At 51.1% G+C, this 24061-nt stretch overlaps 1 protein-coding gene across 2 annotated transcripts; it reads right to left on the bottom strand.

Moving 5' to 3' along the window:
* Window positions 1-24061, bottom strand: CALU (calumenin). Of its 2 annotated transcripts, none has more exons than XM_075558640.1 (7): window positions 23939-24061; window positions 13427-13657; window positions 8626-8819; window positions 4485-4651; window positions 3858-3918; window positions 3340-3539; window positions 1-2284 (listed from the first exon to the last, which is right to left on the bottom strand). In XM_075558640.1, exons 2-7 carry the CDS (start codon window positions 13645-13647, stop codon window positions 2180-2182), a joined length of 948 nt encoding a protein of 315 aa, XP_075414755.1. In that variant the 5' UTR covers window positions 13648-13657; window positions 23939-24061; the 3' UTR covers window positions 1-2179. The 2 variants fall into 2 exon arrangements, with proteins under 2 accessions (XP_075414755.1, XP_075414756.1); XM_075558641.1 differs by lacking the exon at window positions 8626-8819 and adding an exon at window positions 8360-8553.

Raw genomic sequence — 24061 nt, 5'->3', positions numbered from 1 at the left:
CAGGGAATGTAAACAGTTTTATTCAGAAACAGAGAAGAGACTGAATGGTAAAATAGAAAACGTGGTTTACATTCTATAAAAAATAAGCAGTATCCAAATTCAAGAAGGCTGGTGTCCATAGCAACCCCACCCCACCCCCCGCGGGCTGTGTGTCTGTGTGCACGTGGTGGCTGGCCTCTGGCTTGGTTTAAACCAGACCGACTCCAGGGAAGTCACGGGTGTACATACACGCTGCGGAGCACCTGGCCACCATGGCAGGGCAAGGTCTTCGTTCTAAGTGGGTGCCTCTCACTAAGGCCTGGGCTCCACGCTCCTCGCACCACGATTGACGACGCACCCCGTGAACTAAGTCAGGGCTGGTGGCGTGGATGCGCTCTCCTCTCTGAACAATACAAGTAGGAAGCTGGAAGGGGAAGGGGGGAGACTTTCACCTCCCTTCCTTGATGTTGGGAAATACAGGAAAGCCTTGTGTTTCCCCTGAAAACAGGGGCCCCCCCACTAGTGAGAGCCCATTTCCAAGGCTGTGGGGAGTCCCACGCTACTGGCTTCCCACCCGGCCGGGCTCATGGAAGAGCAAAGGGCAGACATAGGTTCAGATGAGGACAGTCACCCAGCACCGCCTGGCGGTGTGTCCAGAAAGATACATGAAGTAATACAGGTTACAGATACATACACTTGTCTTAGTAACCTGAGGACTAAAACCTTGTGATATCATTTATTTCGGAAGAGGCCCGCCTGTAAGAAAGGGGCCAGAGAAGACAAGAGCACCGGCTCTGAGATTCTCGTGGAGTGGCAGTGGAGAGTGCTGTCTCTTCAGCTCTTTCCACATCTCTTGGATGAGGATGGGCAACTGGATGGATCCACAGCAAACATCTGGGGGAAGAGCATGGGGCGATTCCAGGACAGGCAGGCAGGGGAGCTGTGGTCCTCAAACCAAGAACCCCTCACCTTGGAGAGCCGCTCAGCCAGAGGCCCGGGCAGGAAGTGGTTTGCATTCTGAGGTATGAGGGTCCCTGGGAAATTCAGCAGCACGTGGGGTGGACACCAGCCTGTAAGGTGAGAATACTGCACCCAGCTCCTAACTAATACTGCTATTTAACCACTGTCCACAGACAGAGGGAGGAGGGGAGTCTCCTTATGTGGGGGGTGGGGGAGCCTTCAGCTTTCATGGAAGGTGGTCCAAATGACTGTTCTACTTTCTCTTCGGGTCTCTCAAGAGAATTCTCCTTCGGTGATCGTTTCTCTTGTCACTTAAAGGCACTTTCAATGACATGATTTGGGAGAAGGAATTTTAATGGCCGTGAAAACAAAATTGACCCCTTGATCGTGGACGGCTGGAGCGGGAAAGAGGGGCCAGACTGGGCCCCTCCCAGCCATCTCGGCAGGCAAGACAATCTCTAGCATTTCAAAAGCTGCACGCCCAGGGGGAAATGTACACCCCACAGGCTTGCGTGTCTGAGTTTCCCGGCGGTTCCGATTTGTAACACGTAGAGCTTGCACTCGCCACTCACTGACTTTCAAGGCGCTGCTCGGAACTCTTCCCACCACAGCTGTGCCACGAGAGTAGCCACCGGCCAGGCCTACAGGGGCAGGGGCACTACAGGGAATTCAATCAAGCGGGGCCACGGTTTCTTCTGGCACAAAGATCACTCCTTGCCCAGATCCCTCCAGGAGCAGTGCTGGATCCATAGCCCGTGGCCCCGCCCTCCCCGGTGACAGGATCAGGGCAGGGGTTGGTTTTCTAAACTGGAACTCCGAGGTGTATGTGTGTGTTTTAATTCTTCTCTTTTGCACCCCTGGACATTTCTTCTTGTTCTCAGGCTGCCGTTCGAGCTAACCAACGAGAGCCACGTGAGGGGACGAGGAAGAGGGAAGCACTAGCCCTGCCTCTGCGTGTGAGGGGAGGGTGGCAGCCTTCCTGCAGGACCCCCAACCAAAGAGCAAATACAAAACAAACGCAGGTTCTACGTAATACAAGTGTCAATCTAGCCACACAAGTGTAAGGATTACGAGCTGTCCCCTCGGGTCCGCTGGGAGGAAGAGGAACGGGGACAGGACGGGACTGTTTTTGTTCCACGTCTGACAAGTCTGTGACAACAGTCTCAGTAGCGAACACAATCTCCCGGAAGCTGTCAAAATAAATTACTTGTGAAGAGAGGTGGGCTCCGCCGTGTGCAGCTCAGAACTCATCATGCCGGTTCAGCGCCTCCCCGAAGTCTGTGGCCTGGCTGCCCACGAACAAATCGTACTTGTCAACAATCTCCTCCTTGGTGAGCTTGCCGTCCTGAAATGAGGGCCGAGCAGTCAACGGACTCATAGTCTCTGTGTGTGTGTGTGTGTCTGTCCAACCACAGCTCAGGACCCCAAGTCCCATCACATGAAAAGCAAGCAGAGCCCTAACCCGGAGGCAAGGCCCAGGAGGGAAGAAAAAACAATTCACACATTTACCTCATCAAGAAAATCAGGGATGGGCACTAGAGGGGCCAGAGCCACGCGACAGACAGGCCAGTTTCCTACGGAAGACAGTCTACCTCCAGGGACACTGTGGGCAGCTCCACGTGGACTAAGAGGTGGTGGCCAAGAGCTAGACAAATTTTTCAATGTGAGTCTGCTGGGGCCCCTGCATCCCTTCTGCCCGAGGGCCCAGCTACAATCCCTGAGGAGGGCACAGCACTTACCCCAAAGGGGGGTCAGGCCAGGCCCCCAAGGGAGGGCTGAGTCAGCGGCCTTTTCTTGCCTCCCTTGGGACAGACTGAAATGACTGAGCAAGCACTCGGGGGGTGGGCCCTCAGCCAGGCCGCCCAGACCGGATGCAGCCGTTACCAGGCCGACCCTGTTAGTGCAGCACAGCCCTCGGGTCTCAGAGGGGAGCAGCAGCCCACTGAGGACGCCAGCACTCCTAATGCCGCTCAAGGACACCTGCAGCAGGCTCCAGGGGAAAGCTGGTTTCTCCCGGGATCGACTCGGAGGAAGCATATTTGATCTCAGGAGGAAATAATCAGCTTTCAGGGCAGACTGGGCCTGGAGTAGGTGTAACAGCAAAAGGAAGAGCAACCTCCACCCCACTCCCACCAAAAAGGGGCAAAGGAGATTTCCCATGGGTCCAGTGGTAACAGGCCAACACATGCAGAGCACAGGACAGAGGAGCTGCTACAAGCCCTGGACCCAGGAGGTCCTGAAATGAGATCAGACAGCAGCCAGTGCTGTGCCAAAAGGCTGCCCGTGCCAAACTTGGACTCATGCCCACTTCAGTGTTCTATGGTCCCTACAGGAATTTGCTAGGCAACCTCCGAGACCCGGCCTCAGTGGGCATGGCTTGTCTAGGTCTGGCCACTGTACCTTGTTTTGGTCGGATTCGTAGACCAGGTGCCGGGCTTCTGCCTCTGCATGATCGTAGTCTGAGGGGAGGATCCAGTCTTTGGTCTCTTCCTTGTCCATCTTCCCATCTCGGTTCTTATCTCGAAACTCCATAAACTGCTCTCGCTCGGTCTTCACCCACTCAGGTTCGTCGGCCTTTCCGTCATGGCTGTACATGTCACCTGTGATCACACCCCACCCCCCCGACAGTGTGTGTGACTGCTTTCAATGCCTGCGCCAAGCCAGTCTGGCCCCACCCTCATCCTCGGCACCTCTGGAACCTAGCAGCAGCTCCGAGGGCTTTACAGCCTGAGGGGAATCACTGGTCTTACGGTCCTTGGACAGGGCTGTTAGGGGCTTATCACGACCCCCTGCTCCCCACACTCGCCTCGCCTCACCACCTGCTGTGAGCTGACCGCAGAGGACACTGTCTCAATGGGTGAGCATGTCTTGCAAAGCACCCCGGCCTCTTCTAAGGGAAACACTGGGGACCGACTTACCGATGTACTCTTCCAGGTCGATGAAACCATCGGCATTCTTGTCAATGTCCTCCATCGTCTCCTACACCGGAGAGCGAGAGGGACAGGAGGAGGGGGAGGAGGAAAGGGGAGAGGAAGAGGACATCAGTCTCGGAGGGAGCTTGCCCAAAGAGTAGTGAGTGGATGGCAACTCGTCTGGGCAAATATTTATCTTTTAGTGGAAGAAACCCGAACCCACCACGCCCCAGGCTGGTGGCCTAGTCACACTGAAGTCACACCAGTGGGAGGTGTGGCCAGTGAGTTCGTCCACAGGTACAATCAGTGCCGCAGCTAATGGCCTCCCATGAGAGCGCTTCATTATTGCGGCATATCGCTCAGCATCTCATTCAACATCATGGAGTATTTTAAATAAATAGATGACCGCCCCCTCCCCATAGTTTTACACTGTAAAGCCACCCAGGAAGCTGCCACCAAGACACCTGAGAGGAAGGACTTGCTCCTGGCCACAGAGGGCCAGGCGGGCTTGGACACTGGATTGGGCCAGCACTACGCATGACCAGGTTGCTGTCCAGTGCAGAGAGGCACAGAGGAAGGGGGCTGGACAACAGGGAGCAGCCCCATGCCTGTCACACACGGCCTCCCACCCACCTGCACGACAATGTCTTTCATGTAGTCATACTCCTCGGGGTGCAGGAAGGCCGTGAACTCCTCCTTGGTGGCAATGAGGTCACCATCCTTGTCTGCCATCTTAAACCTCCGCTCATCTCTGACCATCATCTGCTTATAGTTAAACCCATCATCCGGGTCCGGATCATCTAGAGAACAAGATTCAGGTCAAATCCGCAGAGGCTTCCAGAACACACGAACACTGTGTGAGCGGGGGAATCAATTTCCAAGAAAGATGAAGCAAGCAACAATGAGGTAACACTGCCCCCCGCCCCTTTAAGGTAAACCTTTAAGAAATTCAGTTTGCTGAGATTTGACTCTATTTTGTCTTTGGAAAGTTTAAGAAGGCAGTCAATGGAGCTGGCAGCCCACGCTGGTTTTGAAGGTGAAGGTGGTGCACAGGGCACTGGCAGACGTGGCTTCTGTTTGGAGGGGGTCCGCAGAGGAGGCTGCGCTGCTCAGAATCCAGTGCTGCTGTCTTTTCCAGGGTGGTCTTCAGCCCATGCATTCCTTGTGGTCCCAGAGGAAGGGTGCAGTTACGGCACGAGAGAACGGCACATCTGCCCTCAGCCACACCTGCATTTGCTCCTCCACCCTTCCCAACGCTGCTTCAGCTACGGCAAGTGCAGCCCCACACTCACTACCCGGCAACCACCCCCAACCTGCCCCCGCTGCCTTTTCAATGTCAACGTTGACCATGTGCGGTCTGGCCAGATACTGTTCCAGAAGTTTGGGTTTTGAAAATCCATCCACCGTTTGCTAGTTCCTTAAGCCTTATTAGCTGCTCCGCATCAGTGACTGCTTGGGCCGGGCGCTGGAGGGAGGGAGAAGTGCCCCACGGCCACACCGGCAAAGCTCCAGCAGCAGAGACATGTGCCAGTCAGGTCCAGGCTGAACACAACGCTTGCCCATGGACATGGGAACCTGCACCCTGGACTCTGCAGTCCAACGTGGAACTCACCACCACCGTTGGCTGGTCTTAAGGAGGTCGGAGGGCTTCTAGTCTCAACGTGGGAGACAGCAGTGGTGTCAAAGTCACGCTGGGCCAAGCCCAAAGGCTACTACTTCTGAGCTGAGTGGCCTTGGGCAATTAACTTAATTGCGCCCCAGTGCTGTCACCTGTAAAATGAGGCGGTAAGTGTGCCCGCCACAGGATTGTTGGGAGGTCTAAATGCCACAGTACATTTAATTACCTGCTGTACAAAGGTTAGCCGCCGCGTCATTCCAAGTTAAAAACCACAAAAAAGCCTCAAACTCACTCTGGAGCAGCCGCGGTCTCACAGCCCAGACTCTAGCGCATGACAGAACCGCCCGTACAGGTTTTGAAATGTTGACTGTTTACGGGAGCAGAAAGCCGTCGTTCTCCCATGGAGCTGCGAGTGGTTGAAGACTGAAGCCCAAGGCATCCCCCTGCAACCATCAGGGCTCCTTCTTAAAAATTAGGCTCTGGTTGCGTTTCCACACGGCTACACCCGTCTAGTGCACGTTAGGCGCGGCTGGGATTCCCGTGACAGCACAGCACCACGCTGAAAGGCCACATCCCTGCTCCAGCCAAATCGGCTGAATTCCAGGGAAGCTCCTCCCCATGTCCGTAAAATTCCAGGCCACACAAACGGACCTAGGGTCCCAGAAAGTAGATCAGTGACTGCCTGGGGACAGGGACATTGGGACGTGAGGTGACTTCTTAGGGAGAAGGACAGGTTTGTGCTCTTGACTGGAGTGCTGGCTTCATGGTGTCTATCTCGGCCTACACTCGCCGTATGCACCCTTTCGATAGGCGCCGTTTGTAGTGTGTCAGTTCAACCCCCAAAATGGAGTGGTTTCGAGGCGTAACAAGAGAAACCGCATTCGACTGCAACCTAAGGGAACACCAAGGGCCCCGAGTCAAGGCTGAGCCTGTGCGGAGGAAGCCAGACGATGACGCTCACTGCGGCCGGTGAACCGTGGAGGAGGGCATTAAGGGTGGGATGAAAGCGCCGTCATCCGAGGACAACAGACAAGCCCTCCTATGCTGGGGGCCAGTCTCGCCCGACTCACAACTTTTAAAAGCCAGTGCTGTTCTGAGAGGTAGGAGCTTGTCGTTGGGTTCTTTTTACTTTGGGATTGAAAACAAAGGTGACTTCCTAAGAGAGCCCCTGGTCACACCTGGTGCTGGTCCTCGGTCATCAGGGATACCTCCTCCTTTGCTGGGTTCAATGATGCAGAAGGCCGGGGGTCCTTTCAAAACACTCGTGGGAAAACACTGGTACCTTTTAGTTCCATTTCAGCACGGATTTTCAGAAGCCTCCTTGTATGTACACTCCAGTCCCAGAGCTTTGGAGCTGGCAGGTCTGGAAAAGGGCCCCCTGTCTGGCTACTAAGGCCCCGCTCGTTCGCCCAGTGTCATTAAGCAACAGCAGGAAGAGATGCGCAGGCAAGGCTGCTTCTGAGGCGGGCAGCTCCCCTCCTCGGGTCACTCTAGGAAGCAGGGTGGCACGGCTGGGCACCATCTGTGGTGACTCCCGGCGGGCCTGAGCCCATCAGAGTTTAACTGTGGCAGACACAGGGTTGAATGTTCCTTCAGTGCACAGCTGCGCCCCCAAGGCCAATGTGAGGGACAAATGAAGAGGACGTATTCCTGACTTCACTCACTCAAGCCGCGACGTGTTCAAACACCGTGAGCGCTGTCCTGTAAGTTGCCTTACAGCCTTGAAGAGGCCGGCCACAGGCAGGCTCAGCCTGAGCTCACTCGGTACCCCAAGAGGTCAAAGGCTTGGGGCCATGTCCCACGCAGGCTCACAAGCAGAGTGGAAAGGCAGGTCATTCTGCCAGACCCCTCCACCCGCCTCAGATTCATCTTCTGAATTCCAAAGAAGCCAGAGGGTGGGTTGGGGCCAGGGTCAAGCAGCCACTGGCTTTGCCCACCCACATTCCTGATCGGGGAGGGAGAGGCCTGGTCTTGGCCGAGTGGCAAGCACTGGGAGGGAGTTCCACTTGCGCCTCAGAAGTGTCTTCCCCAGAAAGCGGCAGTTCTGCACTGAGCTCCAACAGCTGTCCATCTGGTGGGGTAGGGACCCGGCCACCACACACCCTAGGTGAGCACCCTTTCTGGGGTGAAAACGTACCCAGTCTTGTTTGTGCCCTCTTGTCTCCAACTGTAGCCAAGTGCAACAGAGGGACCTGGCCGGCCTGGTCAGCTTGCCCCCAAGCACTCAGCAGCAGGCAAGTGCCACAAGTGAAAGGCCGTTCCTAGCATGTGGCCCAGGCACCCGAGCCACCAGACCAACAGAAAGCAGTCAGAGCAACATGGATTTGCCTGGAAACATGGCGAAGCAGCTGGCAGACTCATTCAAGAGCCAGAGAAAACAAATGGGAACTTTTCAGTGCCAAACCGGAGCAAACCAAACGGTGCTGGGGCCACGGACTTTCACAAGGCGGGCCGTCTGACGGGCTCTTTGCAGTCTGCTAGCGCAGGACCGTCACTGTCCTCCACGTCTCCCAGTGGGGTTTCAATTTTGGGGCCAGCACTTGTGTGTGACTGTCTCAAGAGACATCTCGACGCCTCTCGACACACTGCTGGCTTTGAAAGACTGTACCCCAGAAGCATGGTACGAGGGGCAGGAAAACAAGAACCCAAAAGCCCACACAGAACATAGAAATGGGAAAATATTGAAGTCCTAAAGATGTAGGAGATCCAACATTTGGAAAACCAGAATAAAAAAAAACATAGCCCATGAGAGTAACAACAAAACTGAGGAGGATGAGCTCAGCACTGAACTGTGTGGAGGGAAGTACAATTCCTTTCCCGTCCTGTGTGACCCACTTGTTTCTCTGACTCAAGACCACGAGGTCTGCCAGGCTGCCATCAAGCCCCTTACCCAGGTAAGTGCCATAAGTCACGTTCCTGTACTCATCCCAGGAGATTGAGCCGTCGTGATTCAGATCAAACTCCTGCCACTGGTTTTCAACATTGCCATATATGTATTTCTTCTGGGCGTGCTTAATCCAGGTTTTCATCTCCCCCTCCGTCACAAACCCATCTTTATCGGCGTCTATTTTATCTACAATCATTCTACAAGACAAAACAGGTACGTTTCAAGGTGCCGGCTCCACAAGGCCCTTGCCCCGGGCCAGAGGGACCTACCTAAAACGTGGCCGTAGGTGGCATTTTTATACTCGTCCCAGGAAATGAGGCCGTCCTCATTGAGGTCATGCCCCTTCCACTGCCGCTCTACATCCTCGTAAATCCAGCGCTTTTGGGCAAACTTAATCCAGTCTTTGAGCTCATCCACAGTGACAAACCCGTCCTTGTCGTCATCTATCTTACTTACAATCTTTCTGTAGAAAATGCAGAGAAATCCAGCAAGAGGTTAAAGGGACACAGGGCTCTTGGCGTGGCCGTGTGTGCTGTGACCATAGGTACTGCCCAGGACTAAAGCATTAAAAAAAAATTTTTTTTTAAATCTCAACACGAAACTGCCCCAGAAGGCAAGGAACATTTTTCTGCCAAGTCTGGGCCCTGGTTTGTGATGAGCCCCCAGGGAAGACAGGCTCGGGGCCCAGCTGGCACACGTGGACCTAACAGCCACGTCCTCCCTTTCCAGGGTGGCTTCAGCCCTGGGTCAGAACGTGTGCTCAGTGGCTGCTCCTTGCTGGGCTCTCGTTCTGGCATCAAAACCGTGCCGGTCTTTATGGCTTCCTTCCTGGCTCTCAAAGGAGGATCCCAGGGGTGGCGGTAGGTAAGTAAGGTATAACCACTGATAGGACAGGATTTTCTAAAAAGGCCAAATTTTCCCATCAAACTTAACTGTAATAAAAAAGGGTGACATTTGTTGGTTAAAAAATGAATTTATTCTGCAATCTTTTGCCCAAACCATTTTTTAAAAAAGAAAAAAGAAAATCCATCAAAAAGTACAATATTTCATATATATATATATGTAACATTTAAAAAAAGAATAGATATCAAAAACCGTTCTGGGACCTCAAAACAAAAATTAAAGAACCGACCCCCCCCCACAAAATAAGAGGACATTTATTTTCTAATCTAGCTGGTAGCTCCCAATACACGAAGACATTGAGCAAGATTTTCCCATACAAGCATGAGCACGGGGCTCCGAGGAAGCAAGGTGGGGAGAGGGTATGATCTGATTATGAGAATGTTAATAAGCTGAGAGGGTTAGCACGCAGATGATAAATCAAAACAACAGAGCAGCGATATGAAGGGGCTTCAAAAAGGTCATGGAAAATTGTCAAGGGCCTGTTCGTTTGAGTTTGAAGTCTACCCCCGACAAGCATCTTTCTCCCAACTGTGCTAAGTAGCTGAGGAAGTCACCAACAACCTGCGACCAGCCACAGGAGCAAGGGCGTGGTACTAAAGCGAGCCTTCAACAGGAGCAAGCTCTTGGCATCCGTGCCTCCTAACTGCAACACGGAAAGGGGCTGCCATTTGGTGCCGAGAATGCCTTCTCCCAGCCTGTGTTCATTTCAACAACACCCAAGGACAGGGACGGAGGGCAGCCAGCGTGCTCGTGCCGCCGGGAAGAGTCATCTTGACAGTCACATGGGGCCAGTTCACAGCCTGTGCTGAACCAGCACGGCCTCTAAGACACGGGGGCTTCCAGCCTTGGCTCTCCCTACACTAACAGGCAAGGGGAAGCGGGAAGCAGCCGTTTCTCAGCCAACTCCTCTATCCCCTCCTCCAACAATGCAAACAAATGCAGGTTCTGTGATGGGATCCAGTCTGTGCCCAAATGGTGCCTTCCATTACGTCCCCGTGCGATCAAGAAAGAAAGAACCTCTCCCCCACCATGCTGGAAAGAAATTATCCATGATCAAAAAATAGTCCAAAGAGACTAGCCGGGATCTGGAAAAAAGCACATGACTGTGAAGCTGGGCCCTCGTAATGCATGTGGCTGGATGCCATGCTATTTATTCCACCAGAAATAACCCAGGGGCTAAAGCAGGGCACAGAAAACATTTCTCTAACGGGACACACCCAGTCACTATTCGGGGCTTTGCAGACCATATGGACTCCTGCACGCTGCTCTCACTTTCTAAACCCTTTAAAACTGTCAAAGACGGTCTCGTCCAGCTGGCCAACTAGCCTGCAGGCAGTTGTGCGCGCTCACTGGCGAGTCCAAGTCCTATCTCAGGCACGAGGTCTGTGAAAACTTGGGTATTCCTTCCTCCTGAGGACAGACACCGGGGCTCTCGCTGGACGCAGGGAGGCCGCTAAGTGAGCGTGTTCTCACAGGCAGCCCTCTGCTGTTCCTCCTAGAAGACAGCGCGCGCCTAGACATGTCAAGGGGCATAAAGCAACTCCTTTGTGTGGCTAAGCCGCCAGGTCAATACACTGATTGTCACCTTCAGCCCGTACACTGTCCTGCTGCTCTGAGGAAGCATCCTCAGTCTCCCCTACACTCCCAAAGGGGTTGGACGTGTCACCCGCACAGCAAGTCTCTCAAGGGAGGTGGGGGCAGAATTCTGTCAAGGACACGGGAATGACGTGTACTCAGTGTCCTTTTGGGAGGGGAGAAAATGGTTATATTCACATAGGTATTAAGATTGCTTGTATAACTGCTTCCTGTGGTCTTTTGGCTTTACTATTTAGGATCTGACAACACGGAAATACTTCTAACTCAAGTATTAACAATGACCTCACCCCTAATTAAGCTGTCTTATAGGTAGATGGAGTAAGAGGAGGAAGCCTCTTTAGGTGCGCAGTCACCAACCAACAGGACATAGAGATGCCCCAGGATTTAAATAAAGACAATGTGCCCGGGATGTTGGCTTCTCACAGCCTGGCACTGTAAAAACAAGGGCTATTTCCCACGATCGCCAACATTTGGAGAAAACCACTAATTCATTGTGCAGTTCATGAAAAACGGGAATTTTACCATTTTCTCCTAACAAACGTAGGGTCCGTGCTGTGTGGAATTTTAAATAATAGTGGCGACACCAAAAGGCCATCTTCTCGTCCCTGAGAACCGTTGGCAGAACCATTCAGGAGCCGCAGAGAGCCAGGGTTTCCTTTGCACTCCAGGCCCGTCTACCTTACAGACCCCTTTGTTCCTGAAAAGCAACCCTGTGAGGCGCTAAACATGGATGAAAGCCTGGGCTAGACACGCACGGGGTTAAGAGGCACAACACGGAGAACACGACCCCGCACGCAGGCCGATTCCGGAGCCTGGAATACTAGCCCAAGTTAACGCCAGCGTGAGCGTGGTCTGACAGAGAAGCAACTTAGCGCAAGACAGTCTTTCATTAGTTAGCCTTTCTCTGCCTACTTTCAAATGTTTGGGGTAAGTACCAGTCTACACAGCAAAGCCTTTTCATCCTTTCTGCCCGGTCAAAGGGTAAAAACATCGTGTCCACCAGCCAGCAGAGCCCGTGGGCTCCTCCAGCATTTCTGCCGCACGGCTGCCTGAGAAGCAGTGTATGGGCCACGTGGCCACACCAGGAGGAAAGGGCCCAAAACTTCTCTGACGAACCTCTAAAATGTAGTTCAGGAAACAGCCCCAAGGTGCCCAGCTGAGTAGACAATTATTTTTTCCTTTTCTCCCACCGACCTGCATGTGCTGAAAGAATCACGGGTTTGATAGAACCAAGAGTCCGAGACCCCCACCCGGGATTCTGTCAAATGGATTCTTCAGACTTGATTGTGGTAAGCAGCCACTGAGCCAACGCTTACTCATGGCGGCCCCTCGTGCGCAGACTAAAACTGCTTCCAGGGGTTTACAAGGCCAGATGACCTTTTGGAAGCACTCGCTGGGCCTTACTTCTAAGGGCCCTCTAGCTGAGTTCAAACTGTTGGCCTTTTCTTAGGAGCCTAGCGGTTAACCCCTGACGCCGCTTAGGGACTCTTCGTTCAGATGGATATCTGGAAGAAAGCTGCCTGCTCGCCAGCTTAGGTGGAGAGCAGATGTTTTAAGAATTATGAGGGCAATGAATCTACAAGTGTGCTTTACATATCTGCTGTATGGATTACGATAAGAGTTGTATGAGGCCCTAATAAAACGATTAAAAAAATTCTAGATCAGACAGATATATAAACAGGCTAAAAGGTAGATCCACCTACTTGGGGATAGGGATATTATCACCTGCTAACTCTGTAACCTTGAAAATATCAATTATACTTGCTAAGCCTCTATTTTTTCTGATAATATTCTCTTTCTGCTGTTGTGAAAGTTAAATTTAGCAGTTCATATAAAACACCAAGTATAATGATTGGAAGAGAGTTTCTTCTAAATTATTTCTAGCCACCACTGTTATAGAGCTATTTTAATACTTTTATGATATTCTATCTTTAGCTATAAAATAGGCCTAAAGTAAATATGCTTATGATTTTCAATGGGAAGTTTAGGTACCTGTATGTAACTACATCTTCCCAGTCCTGTGAAAGCTATTTGATTTTAAATTATTGGCCTAATTAAATGATGCTAGCATATCAAAAAAGCAAGCTGCCTGCTGAGTGAAGTCCAGACTGGGCCCTGGCCCAGCACTTCCTACATCAGCAGCTTCTGCTCGGACAGGCAGCCCCTGCACAGGGCCGACGTGCAGCGGGCAGGGCTAGCCGGCTGGTGAAGGAAACAAATATCTGAGAGTGAATGCAAAAGGGTCTGGGGAATCATACATCTCACAGAAGTCAGCCGGGGCAGGGGTGGAGCCGTGTGCCATGTCCTTGTCACAAAGACACACCACTATTGTGTTCTTTGGGGAGCAGCGCAAGCCGGGGCCTGCGATACTTGGCATGTGAGGTCAAAAGGGCTTTGCTGTGTAAAATGAGGTGCAAATCGTTATTCAGCGGAGACATGCATTAACGCAGGCTCTGGGTTAATCTGAATGGGTCGCCATTCTGTGGTCAGCTTTCAGAAGAGGCCATCTGAAGAATCAGATGCATGACACACACGTCCCTACCCGACCATCCCCAAGAAACGGCACCTCACCCCAGCCTCTCCTTGCTCTCTTCCTGTGTCAGCTGGTCAAAGGTCTTGGCTTCTTCCGCTCCTAGGAAGGCATCGTGGTCATAATCGAAGCTCTGTGCGTCATTGTGGACCTTGTCGCTGAGCTGAGGCTCATGGTGAACACGGTCCTTTTTTTCTGTGGGCTTGCTCAGGGCCAAGGCTGTGCACAGGGACAGGCACATGAGGAACTGCCGCAGGTCCATGGTCAGCGATCTGAGGGAAACGAGGGACAGCTCAAATGCCAGCAATGGTTAAGTGGACACACAGGCAATCTATGCAGGTCACTCCTGCTCTCCCCAGTAGTACTTCCTGGCCCACTGAAGCTCACCGCCGTTGCAAGCCTGCGGGTAGCTGTGCTCTGTTCCACAGAGCAGCTTTGCATCAGGGTGGACTAGACGGCCCAACAGCCGCAGGGTGTGGAAAGTAGCAAGGCAGACTGAGGCTCTCCACTAGCTTACCAAGCAGCACTATCAGTTTCTTCACCCGACTGAGCCAACAGAGGACTATAGGCAGAGTCCCCTTCAAAACCACCAAGGAGAGCTTGAATCTGGTCACCCAAGTTCATGAAGACTTAAAAGAGGCTGGACCAACATGTGCATCCATGTCCTTCCCTCTTTCTACCACACAGGGGTCTGCTCTCCACCCCCGGGTTTAAAACTGTTGCCCTTCTGAGTGGGAGCCTCTGAGGGGGACCCCAGGAAGCTGTGGGTTAAAATCCCTCCTCGGCAAGCCAATTAACCCGAGTGCACCCAGTGAGCGGTCCCCCACCCAGGCAACACCCTGGCTCAGTCTCCATTGACCTTCAAAAATCAAGCTACTTGATGGTTCTGGGCAAGGACCCCCTCATCAGTCTCTCCACTAGGGCTTCCCAAACCTGTTTGTGGCCACAAACCCCACCTGGAGAACGGGTTTTAAGTGCAGCTCCTGGGCACTCCTGCATATTGCCCCACAGCCCCCGTGGAAGCACAGAATAGTCTTAGGAACACGCACAAGGATGAAATCTTTGGCTGAAAAGCAGGCAAACAACCCTGCAGGAAGCTGGTGCAAGATACATGCAGGACACTTGACAGATGTGCCCTGGCGGTGTGCCAAGAGTATGATTGTAGAGGAAAAGGGGGACAGCTACAGTTCCATTGTAAGATGTCCCCCCAGGATCTCACGTGAGCTCATCCATGGATTGTGAGTTGCACCCTCATGCCCAACCTGGGAGAACAGGCTTTTGGAATGTTCCATCATCCCTAACTCATCTCCCTTGTAACCAACGGACCCCTTACTGATGAGCAGATGGCTGCTGGGGTGAGGCTCCAGGACTCAGGGACCCCACCTCACATGCAAGTTAAGTGGTTCGTCAATCACAGAACAGTCGCCTGGTCCTGTGCCGACTTCATGATCACTGGTGTGTTCCCCCTGGGTGGGGTTGCAGCATTTTGTCAGCCCTTTTATTGAGGTAAGGGCTTGGGGGCCACAATGGGCCTCCTCTGGCCACACAAAGGATGTTTCCAACAAGGCAGAGGCCAGACACACCTGTACCCGCCATCCTGATACCACCCCACCCCCCACTCCCACCCTTCTTTAGTGGGCTCAATAAGCCATTGCAATGGCCCCACAGAACTCACAGACAATACTATTACAACGTTTGCTAAAGAATCTAACATGTTAATAATTTGTTAACGTCACAATTCTTTTGTCTGCTCAATACTTCTTCTCAGCTATGCTGGCAGGCATGTCTCTCTCCGGTGCCTGACCTCTGCCTCATCCTGTGGGCTGGGTAGACCACCCCGTACTGTCTCCTGCTTTTCTGCTCTGGCCGCAGATCCTCTGCTCTGTCAAGCAGGGATCTCCCATGTACGCCACTGGTGGCTTCTTTCATGGTGGTCATGGGACTGCCCTTCCTGCTTTTGAAACGGCACACTCTCCTACCCAGCAGAACAACCCCCTTACACATGCTCCTGCCCCGTGGTTTGGAGCATTTCAGAGAGACAGGAGGCAAGCGCCATCCTGCATCCTTTCACTTCCCTGAAGAGGGCTGGCATTACCGAAGTGTCCTTTCCTAGGGATTGGTCTATTCTGGGGATATGTTCAAAATTATAGAGAAAGTACACATATCATCTTTGACCTCTTTGTTTTTATAACATTTTAAAGAAGTCTTGGAAAAGGAGCTGATACCAAGGGCTCAAATAAAAAGTAAATAGAAAATGATGATGGTAACGTATGTACAAATATGCTTCATACAATCGATGTATGGAATGTTATAAGAGCTCTAAGAGCCCCCAATAAATTGATTAAATACATAAAGAAGTCTTTGGCAGAAGACTGACCCAATGGAATATGTCCTTTGCTTTCTCTATTGCTGTTGCCATGGGCATTGTTAGTCCAAGTAGAATGAAATCCCTAGTAATTTCATTTCTTTTCTCCATTATGATGATGTTTACTGGTCTAGCTGTTGAGGACTTGGGGCTCCATATAGTTCTTTTCAGGTAACTTATTTAGCATATGAATCGCATAGATAAGGTGAAAAGATACAATCCTGGTGCGCATTTTTCCCTGGTGCAGTTTTGAATCAGGCACTCTGGTCTTGCTCTGGTCAACAACAGCCTCTTGCCCATGTACACGTTCCATATGAACACAATGAAGTGTTCTGAGTACACATTCTGGGGAATGGTGCCCCATCATTTCTATGACCCACATGGCGAATGCCTTCAGTGTGGTAGTCTCTGCTTCCAGTCAAAATCCACCCTCCATCACCAAGGATATCCCTTAGTCCCCCATCCTGCTCTGAGTCTGCCTGAATTTCTGGCAGTTCTTGTGTCAATGGCCGATGGAGGGCTGTCGTCTTTTTTGAAATACTGTCTTCAACCTATTTATCTGCTTTTTTCTGAAGATAAATGTACTACTACTACATTCTAATCAGCAGATAAGAGAAAACCAGCCAGATCTCCATGTCTCCCAGAAGTCCCTAGTGGAGGCCACCCATTGTCAAGTAAACCCTGACAAGTAAGAGCTCCTTCTGCACAGCTTCCAACTCAATGCTGTCACCCAGGCTGCATCCCAGAATCACCAGGAGTGGGTTGACTCCCGCATGCCAGCCCTCACCAACTGAGTAAGAGCAGCTGAATAAGAGAGCCTAGCCCCCGCAGAGATCCTTTTTAGAGTCTCGGCTCAGCATGGCTGAGCAGCACCAGTTGAACCAAAGCCTCAATCAGTCGTAGCAATAATAAATGTGAACTGACTCCCAAACTGAGCACCTTAAGGCATCAAGAGTGGCTTGAAAAAAAACCTTAAGAAATTTGAAAGTGAAAAAAAATTTAAAGTGATGTTACGCTGAGGGACTTTCAATGAATGAAATGCCTACAAGTTGTTGAACGTGACATTCATGATCTCTTCTGTAACCCATCATCTAATGAAAAATAAAAGCAAAGCCAGTTGACCCTCGAGTGTATTTAATGTGAATACACTGCAGGATTTGGTCCTCTCTCAAAATCTGGGGAACCAGACCGACGAGGGTGACTTGTGCTGGGGTATGGGCATAAGGAAATGAAATATGCCTATGGAGTACACGAGGGGGTGCACAAACATATTAACCTCAAGGTTGGTTCGAACCACTCTTGGTGCCTTCAGGTGCTCAGTTCAGGAGTCAGTTCACATTCGTGATTGCGGCAGCTGGTTGAGGCTTTGGTTCGACCAGTGCTGCTCAGTCAAGCTGAGCGGAGACTCACGGTAGAGCACAGTGCGGAGAAGTCTGCGCGACAGTTCTCCTCTGTAAACAGCTACGGTCGCAAGTCCCAACGGACTCGATGGCAACGAGCTGGGTTTTTAACAGAGGGCACAGGAGCCCCTGGAGGTTGGGAGGGGGCAGTTAAACAAAACAAGCCCCTTCTATCAAGTTGATTTCAACTCACAGCAGGCCATGTGCAGTGCGGCTGCCACCTTTGCAGAAGAAGGGTACCAAACCTCTCGTTAAGGCACCTCTAGCTGGATTCCATCACAGGGAGGAAGGACACACTGCCTGTGTCAGATGACAGGGCCCTGACAACTCTATGGAGCAGCCAGCCTTTGGCGACCGACACAGGAGGGGCCAGGAGTGAGCCATGCACGCCACTACAGTGAGGTGGTTTACACGGATCCCATGTAGCCACTCCTCTTCTAAGCCCACCAATAGGAGCCCTATGAAGTTACAGTGTATCTGCTTAAGATGGCAAAGCTTTCCATGAGCCTCTCTGTGGGACAGAAGGGGAACGAGTTTGGCTAGCAAAGTAAAGATCCCAGGCCACCTGGAGGCACTTCAGAAGAAAGGTCTGGCACTCTACTAAAAACCCTTGGAGCACAGTGCTACACTGCACACCGCACCCCACCCCCCCAAGTCAGAATTATTAGTCTATTACAGAATACCACCACCAAGTTAGAAAAATGAGGTGGGGCTACTTCACTGAAGCAAGAAACTTCTCACGCTGTGTTAGTGAACCACCCAAAAAATGCAAGTCGCAGAGCATTGTTGAGAGCTTATTTATAAAAAAAAAAAAAGGCAAAACAAAACCACCTCCCTGATTATTTCTAGTTCCTCCCATGGTGACATGCTTATGTTTGTATGAGATACAACAGGAGGTGAAGCTTCAAAAAGTGTATGGAAAAATCCCATTATCTTTTCATTCCATATTTCCCATGAACTTTTTTGAAATGTGCAGACCATCTGTACCCAGTGGTAGCCCAGGCTTTAGGGGAGCACACAGGGCCGGCTGGGCTCGAGGCTGGCGGGAAGGGAAACCTTTAACAGGAGGTCTGGCTCATTCAAAAAAAAAAAAAGTGAGCACGCACTCAGAACATTGCAGGACATTTTTCCAGAATGAAAACCAGAAATCCCAAGGGAAAAGCACATATTGCTATCCCAAAGACACGAAACAAACACTGTTAGGGAAATAATTCAACGGATCCAACCAATTAATGGAAGTGCCGAGAGCAAACACTCCTTACGATTTCATGGCTCACTTAATGAAACGTGGAGGCAGTATTTTAGGGCAAAACGGAACTTCTCTTTCAAACCACAAGTAATTCTTTGGACAAATAAAACTCTTTTGAGACAAGGTACAAGATTATTCCTTGTTTTCCGGTATCTCTAAGCACTATACTGGTAAGTAACAGAAACGGAACAGCTTGATCACTCTGCTATTTAGATGGAACGCTACATTTAAGTTGGAGGCTTAACCTCCCTTTACAAGAGAAGAGGTGAAGAGCGAAAACTGGGTGGTCTGACTTTACCATGCAGCCCCCTCTCTTCCGGCTCCTCCCACTGAAACTCTCTCTGTAACCCAGGGCCTGAGGATTGATTCTGACCCACAGCAGCCTGAAGGACAGGAGAGAACACCCCATGCCACATCTGCTCCTGCTTGGGCACCTGGTGGGGTTCAACCACTGATCTCTTGGTTATCAGTGGTGCACCTCAACCACAGCGCCACCAAGGCTCCTCACCAGCTTTCCTAGACCGTTGACCCTTCCTGCTGGCTCTGGACGGACGGCACCTCTGCTCCTCCACCTTGTCACTCTGAAACTTGCTTTGTCTTGCGAGCTCAACCCCAAACACAGTGGAAAGAACTGTTCCTGGCCAGGTGTCAAACTCATGACCACGGGTGCAGCATATCACCGAGTCATGCCATTTCCGTGGTCCAGACACCATGTTTACCAGGTACTTCTAGGTAGATGTGAAGCTCTGGTCAGTCAGTCGGTTAGGTTTACACCATCCAGGAGCTTTCCCCGTCACCACCAATGAAGCAGGGTGCCTCCAGGGGCACCCACGCCCACCCGGTAGACAAAGCCAGTAGTGGTCTTTGCTCACCTTCTACACCCGTCCGCACTGGGCAATGAAAAACTGCAGTGTAACACCTGCCTTTTAAAGTGTTATTTTAAATATCGGCTCTTTGTGCGCATGCATAACACACAAACTCCCAGTGGTGAGCCATGTTAACAAAAAGCCTCTTGTTTGATGACCTCAGACCCTAGAAGACACTGTCCTACACTCATCTGCCCCGTAGGTTCCCACAGAGAGGGAATGCTCAAGCAGAAAGAAGGGCATCCTAAGACAAAAGATGCTTTTTCATGTGGAAATGATACAAAATAACTTCGGACAGCATTAACCTAGTGCAGTTCACTTCTGAAGACTCATTCTCTTTCAGCCAAAATGAAGTCACACAACCCTTCTCTCCTCCAGCTCCTTGGCGCTTCCCGGCAGTGGCTGTGGGCATTAGGGGAAAGCGGAGAGCGTACAAGAACTGTGCCATGAGATCGAGAGGGTGGTGAAAGAGCCATCTCCCCACCTCCTGCTGCCCCAAGGACCTATGAGGGGGGGCCCTGAGTGGGCACTCGCACACACTGGGCAAGGGTCACACCATTTCTTAACGGAAAGTCTAAACTTAAGCTGTCCAGTCCGCAGGGGTGCCGCCTGTGGCTATAATCACTTGACATGTGGCCAGTGAGAATTAACATGTGGTATGTGTCACATCTGAAAGGGAGTCTTTTGGCTATAAAGATTAAATAAAACATAAAATTAAAATTAATTTCACCTGCTTCTTTTTGATGAGTGTACCTGAAAATTTTAAATGGTACACTGGCCAGGGTTGAGTGGCTTTAAAAGTTCAAGGAAAAATTCCATTGTCTTTCCATTTTTCCAAGAAAATTTTGAAGCCCCCTTGTATTTCTATTGGGCAATATTATTTTGGAAGTGTTTCCTAGAGTGAACAAGATTGCCCGAGGGCCACCGGGACAATCCAGTGGGTCTGCAAAAGCAGATTCCTACACTTTATGGCCTCGAGCACAAAAGTTTTCCACTGCCAGGGAGTGCTGAGAATATTTTATTATTTTTCTGAAAAGGAGGCAGTGGACCAAATAAGTTAGGATACACACTAAAACGTTAAAATAGAGAAGATGTTAAATAGGTAATACCCAAGGAGCCCTGGTTGTATAGTGGTTATGCACTGGGCAGCTAACTACAAGGTCAGCAGTTCAAAACCACCAGCTGGTCCATGGGAGAAAGGGACTTTCCACTCTGTGTAGAACTAGTCTTGGAAACTCAGAGGGGCAATCCTACCCTGTCGAGCAGGGTCACTAAGACTTGGCGTTGACTGAACAGCAGTGAGTTCTGTGAGTTGGTTTTTTTCATCCAAGGGCCCTGGTGGCACAGGGGTTATGTGCTGAGGTTACTAACCGAAAGGTCAGTGGCTGAAACCCGCCCCTTCATCTGTGGGAGAAAGCAGGGCAGTCTACTTCGGTAAAGGTTACAGATGCGACTCTGTCCTTTAGGGTCACTAGGGGTCAGAATGCTCGAGGAGCAAAGGGGTTGGGGTTTTTGGTTTATTGTCGCTTTGTAGTATATTATCAATAATCGTCTTTTGCAAAGAGGTTTTTCATGAACTGTTCCAAACATTTGCAAGAAGAAATGGTAGAAGGTTGAATTTCTTTTAATAGAGTGATAAATCTTAACCAGTATACTGTCTGTATTCAAAAATTTCTTTGAAAACGCTTAAGTTCCTATCATCCCTCACCCCCTTCCTTCCCAGTATTTTTGGTAAAAAGCCTTTGCTTCAAAGAAAACAAAGTGTCTGTATCAAAGCCAGTCTTCAAGAACATCAGGACACAGTGGTCCCACAGCTGGTTGCCTGACCATCATTCACTGCTCAGTGTGAACCCGGGAAGATTCGGAGCAGGACATTCAGCAGAAAAGGCATTTCTCTACTTCATAGCAGCAGGAGTCCTCTGGCTTAGTGCCCAGCAACTGCCCCTCCCCTGAGAGCAACAGCTTTCTGAAAGCCCAGGGCTGGAAAACCTACAAACAAAGGGTTCCTGGCTCTCCCCCCCTGACCAAGGGACTTCACTGAGACCTCAGTGCACAGACCACTCAACCAGCATGTTAAAGCCATGTCGTCACCTTTTCCAATTTGTCCTGGTGACACAATCTTTTGTGGCTTTTATTTACAAGGCAGTTGACTATATAGAAGTGCAACATTTGGCCAGGGAAGAGAAGCTTTGCTAGTGAGGGAAAGTGCTAATCCAGCTTTGTTAGCCCTACCTCCAGAACCACCCAATACAACCGGAAAATGGGTCTGGCTCCGGGAAGGCAAAAAAAAAAAGTCCTAGGAATTCTGAAACTCAAATACTTTTGGATGATGCAATATATTAATTGCCACACAAAGAGCTTTGGTTTTTCTTTTCCCCTTTTGCTTGTGTGCATGCATGTGTTTAACATGAAGTCCTTGAGAATTTGGTTGTCATTTTATTCAACCTCTCTTCAATGCAAATGTCTAATTGTCTAAGATCCTAGATGAAAAAAAGATCTACCTACTATGATCACTCCAGCTGGAAGTGATCTCTACCTACCCCACTAAATGTGTATAAAATTAGTTTGTACCACAATAACAGGCCACTTCAAGCTGTCTCCTTCACTCTGTTACAGTGGCATACTATCGGAAGGATTGGGTCTCAGTGCACATGTGTTAATGTCCCTATGAGGTCCTTCACACTCTCTTGTACTTCTTAGGTATCAATTCATTTTCCTAGATTGACTGGACAGTATTTGGCAGTAATGTGGTTCCTGCCTGCCTATGTTCCTCACACACAATTCTTCCCACCGGATCTGGCTACCAGCCAGCAATAGGCCAAAGTGTAATTTCAGCTGTCTTAATGCTAACACAAAAATCAGAGAAACAAGAGTTCAGAGAGAGCGAGAGCGAGAGAGACTATATATATGGAGGGCTTTGGGGTCTAGCAAGCATCTTTAATTCTGCCCAACACCCAGTACCCCAAACCTGTATCCCTGTGTTCTCAACAACGTACTGCCCTCCATGGCAGCCCAACTGCATGTCCACAGCCCTGGATGAAAGGAAAGCAAAACAGAAAAACTTTCACTGGCACGGAGTCAATGGCAACTCACAGCAACCCTGTAAGAGTAGAAATACCCTTGTGAGTTTCCATGACTGGCACTGTTAACAGTAGTAAAAAGCCCTTTCCCACACAGAGGTGGTGGTTTTGAACAGGTGACCTTGAGGATCAGAGCAACACATACACACTACTGCAGCAGGGCTCCCTGAATGAAAAGGAAGCAAACGAGTGATGAGGAGCTGGTTTCAAGGCAATGGAGTACCTACCATACATTCCCGACAGACCTTCGAGAGCACAGTTCTCCCTGCTACTTCACAGCCTGAGTTGTGACCTCACAAGAACCCTTACAGGAGACCCTGGATTTTGGGAATTCCCAGTTGTTATTACATGACAATTTTACTGCTCCCGGGGAGGGGTTGGTGGTGGTTCAATCGTTTCTGTTGATATCCCAGCACTTAATGCAACTCAAACCAAACTCCCAGCCGTGGAGTCAATACTGACTCATAGCCAAACATTTCCTCTACCCACTAACACAATGTAAGGGCTGTTTCTAGAGCGCCACTGGGCCTGTACTGCAATTCTTCAGCAATCATCGTGTCTGCCATCATCTGTCTGGTTTCCATGAACTAAACATGGTCAACCGTGTGTCCATCAAGTCCTACTCTAAGGCAAAGAAGAGGACCAAAGATTCCAAAGCCGGCCACTTCCAAGCTGAGTAAACTCAGCACAAAAACCAACCAGACGCGACCATAGGCCCTTTCTCCTCGACGTTGGGGTCGACGCTAGGACGTGAACCACAAAGAACTGTTCTACACACAGCGTGCAGATCAAGGGCCCAAAGTTTAGCAGAATCCCACCCAGGGAGCCCTGGCCTAGATGCAAAAAAAAAAGACAAACCAAAAAACATTTCCCCCACTTAAGTGCCGGCAGCTGTACGGAATTAAGCTGATGGGCCAAAAGTCAGAACTAGGCTCTGGGGTTGGAGGCCAGCCAAAAGAGGTCGTTAACCCAAGTTTTAGAGTACAGCCAAACCAATCATGAACGCACACGATATTTGGCTTTTCTTTTCAACGACAGAGTGGTTTCCTGAAGTATCACGCAGAATATCTTCATTCGGGCTTTTCTGCCCGGGTTCTACTACACCCTTCCGGTCATCGAACACGACTTTCTTGGCAGAAGCTCCCTCCCGCGGGGCTGGGGTCTTGGGGCGGGCCTGCCGGCTGCCAGCAGGGTGGCCGGCCGGAGGTGCAGGGGCCTGTACCAAACCGCTGCAGCGCCCGAATGCCCTCCGACCTTCCGGAGGCAAAGAGTGACCCTCTGGTCCGAGGGACTCGGGGAGAGGCGGGGCCCGGCGGGGGAAGGGCGAGGGCGGCCAGACACAAAACCGTGCCCAGCCGGGCGCAATGCCGGCCGCTGGCGAGGGGACCGGCCTCCAGACCAAGCGCGCGCAAAGCGACGGCGGCCTGCTAGCCAGGCGGCTCACCCAGGCCCCGGGACCCCGAGCGGGCTCGGGCCGCGCGCTCCCAGAAACACGAACCCCGAGGGAGGGACGCTGCTGCCGCGCCGGGAGCGAGGCCCAGAACCACGGAGAAGGCCGCGGCGGCGGCAGAGGGGCTGAGCTCCCGCGCTTACCTTTGCCCCACGGTCGCCGCCCGCTGCTGTGGCCGCCGCGCACCCACCGGCTCTGCTCACACGCGCAAGCACAACCCAACCGGAAGCGGTGCCGGGCCCCGCCCCCATCCGCCTCGCTTCGAC

This window comes from Tenrec ecaudatus, chromosome 9, assembly GCF_050624435.1.
Source record: "Tenrec ecaudatus isolate mTenEca1 chromosome 9, mTenEca1.hap1, whole genome shotgun sequence".
Classification (NCBI taxonomy): domain Eukaryota; kingdom Metazoa; phylum Chordata; class Mammalia; order Afrosoricida; family Tenrecidae; genus Tenrec; species Tenrec ecaudatus.
Note: the sequence above shows the minus strand (reverse complement) of the source record. Positions and strands in the feature narration are given on the sequence as shown.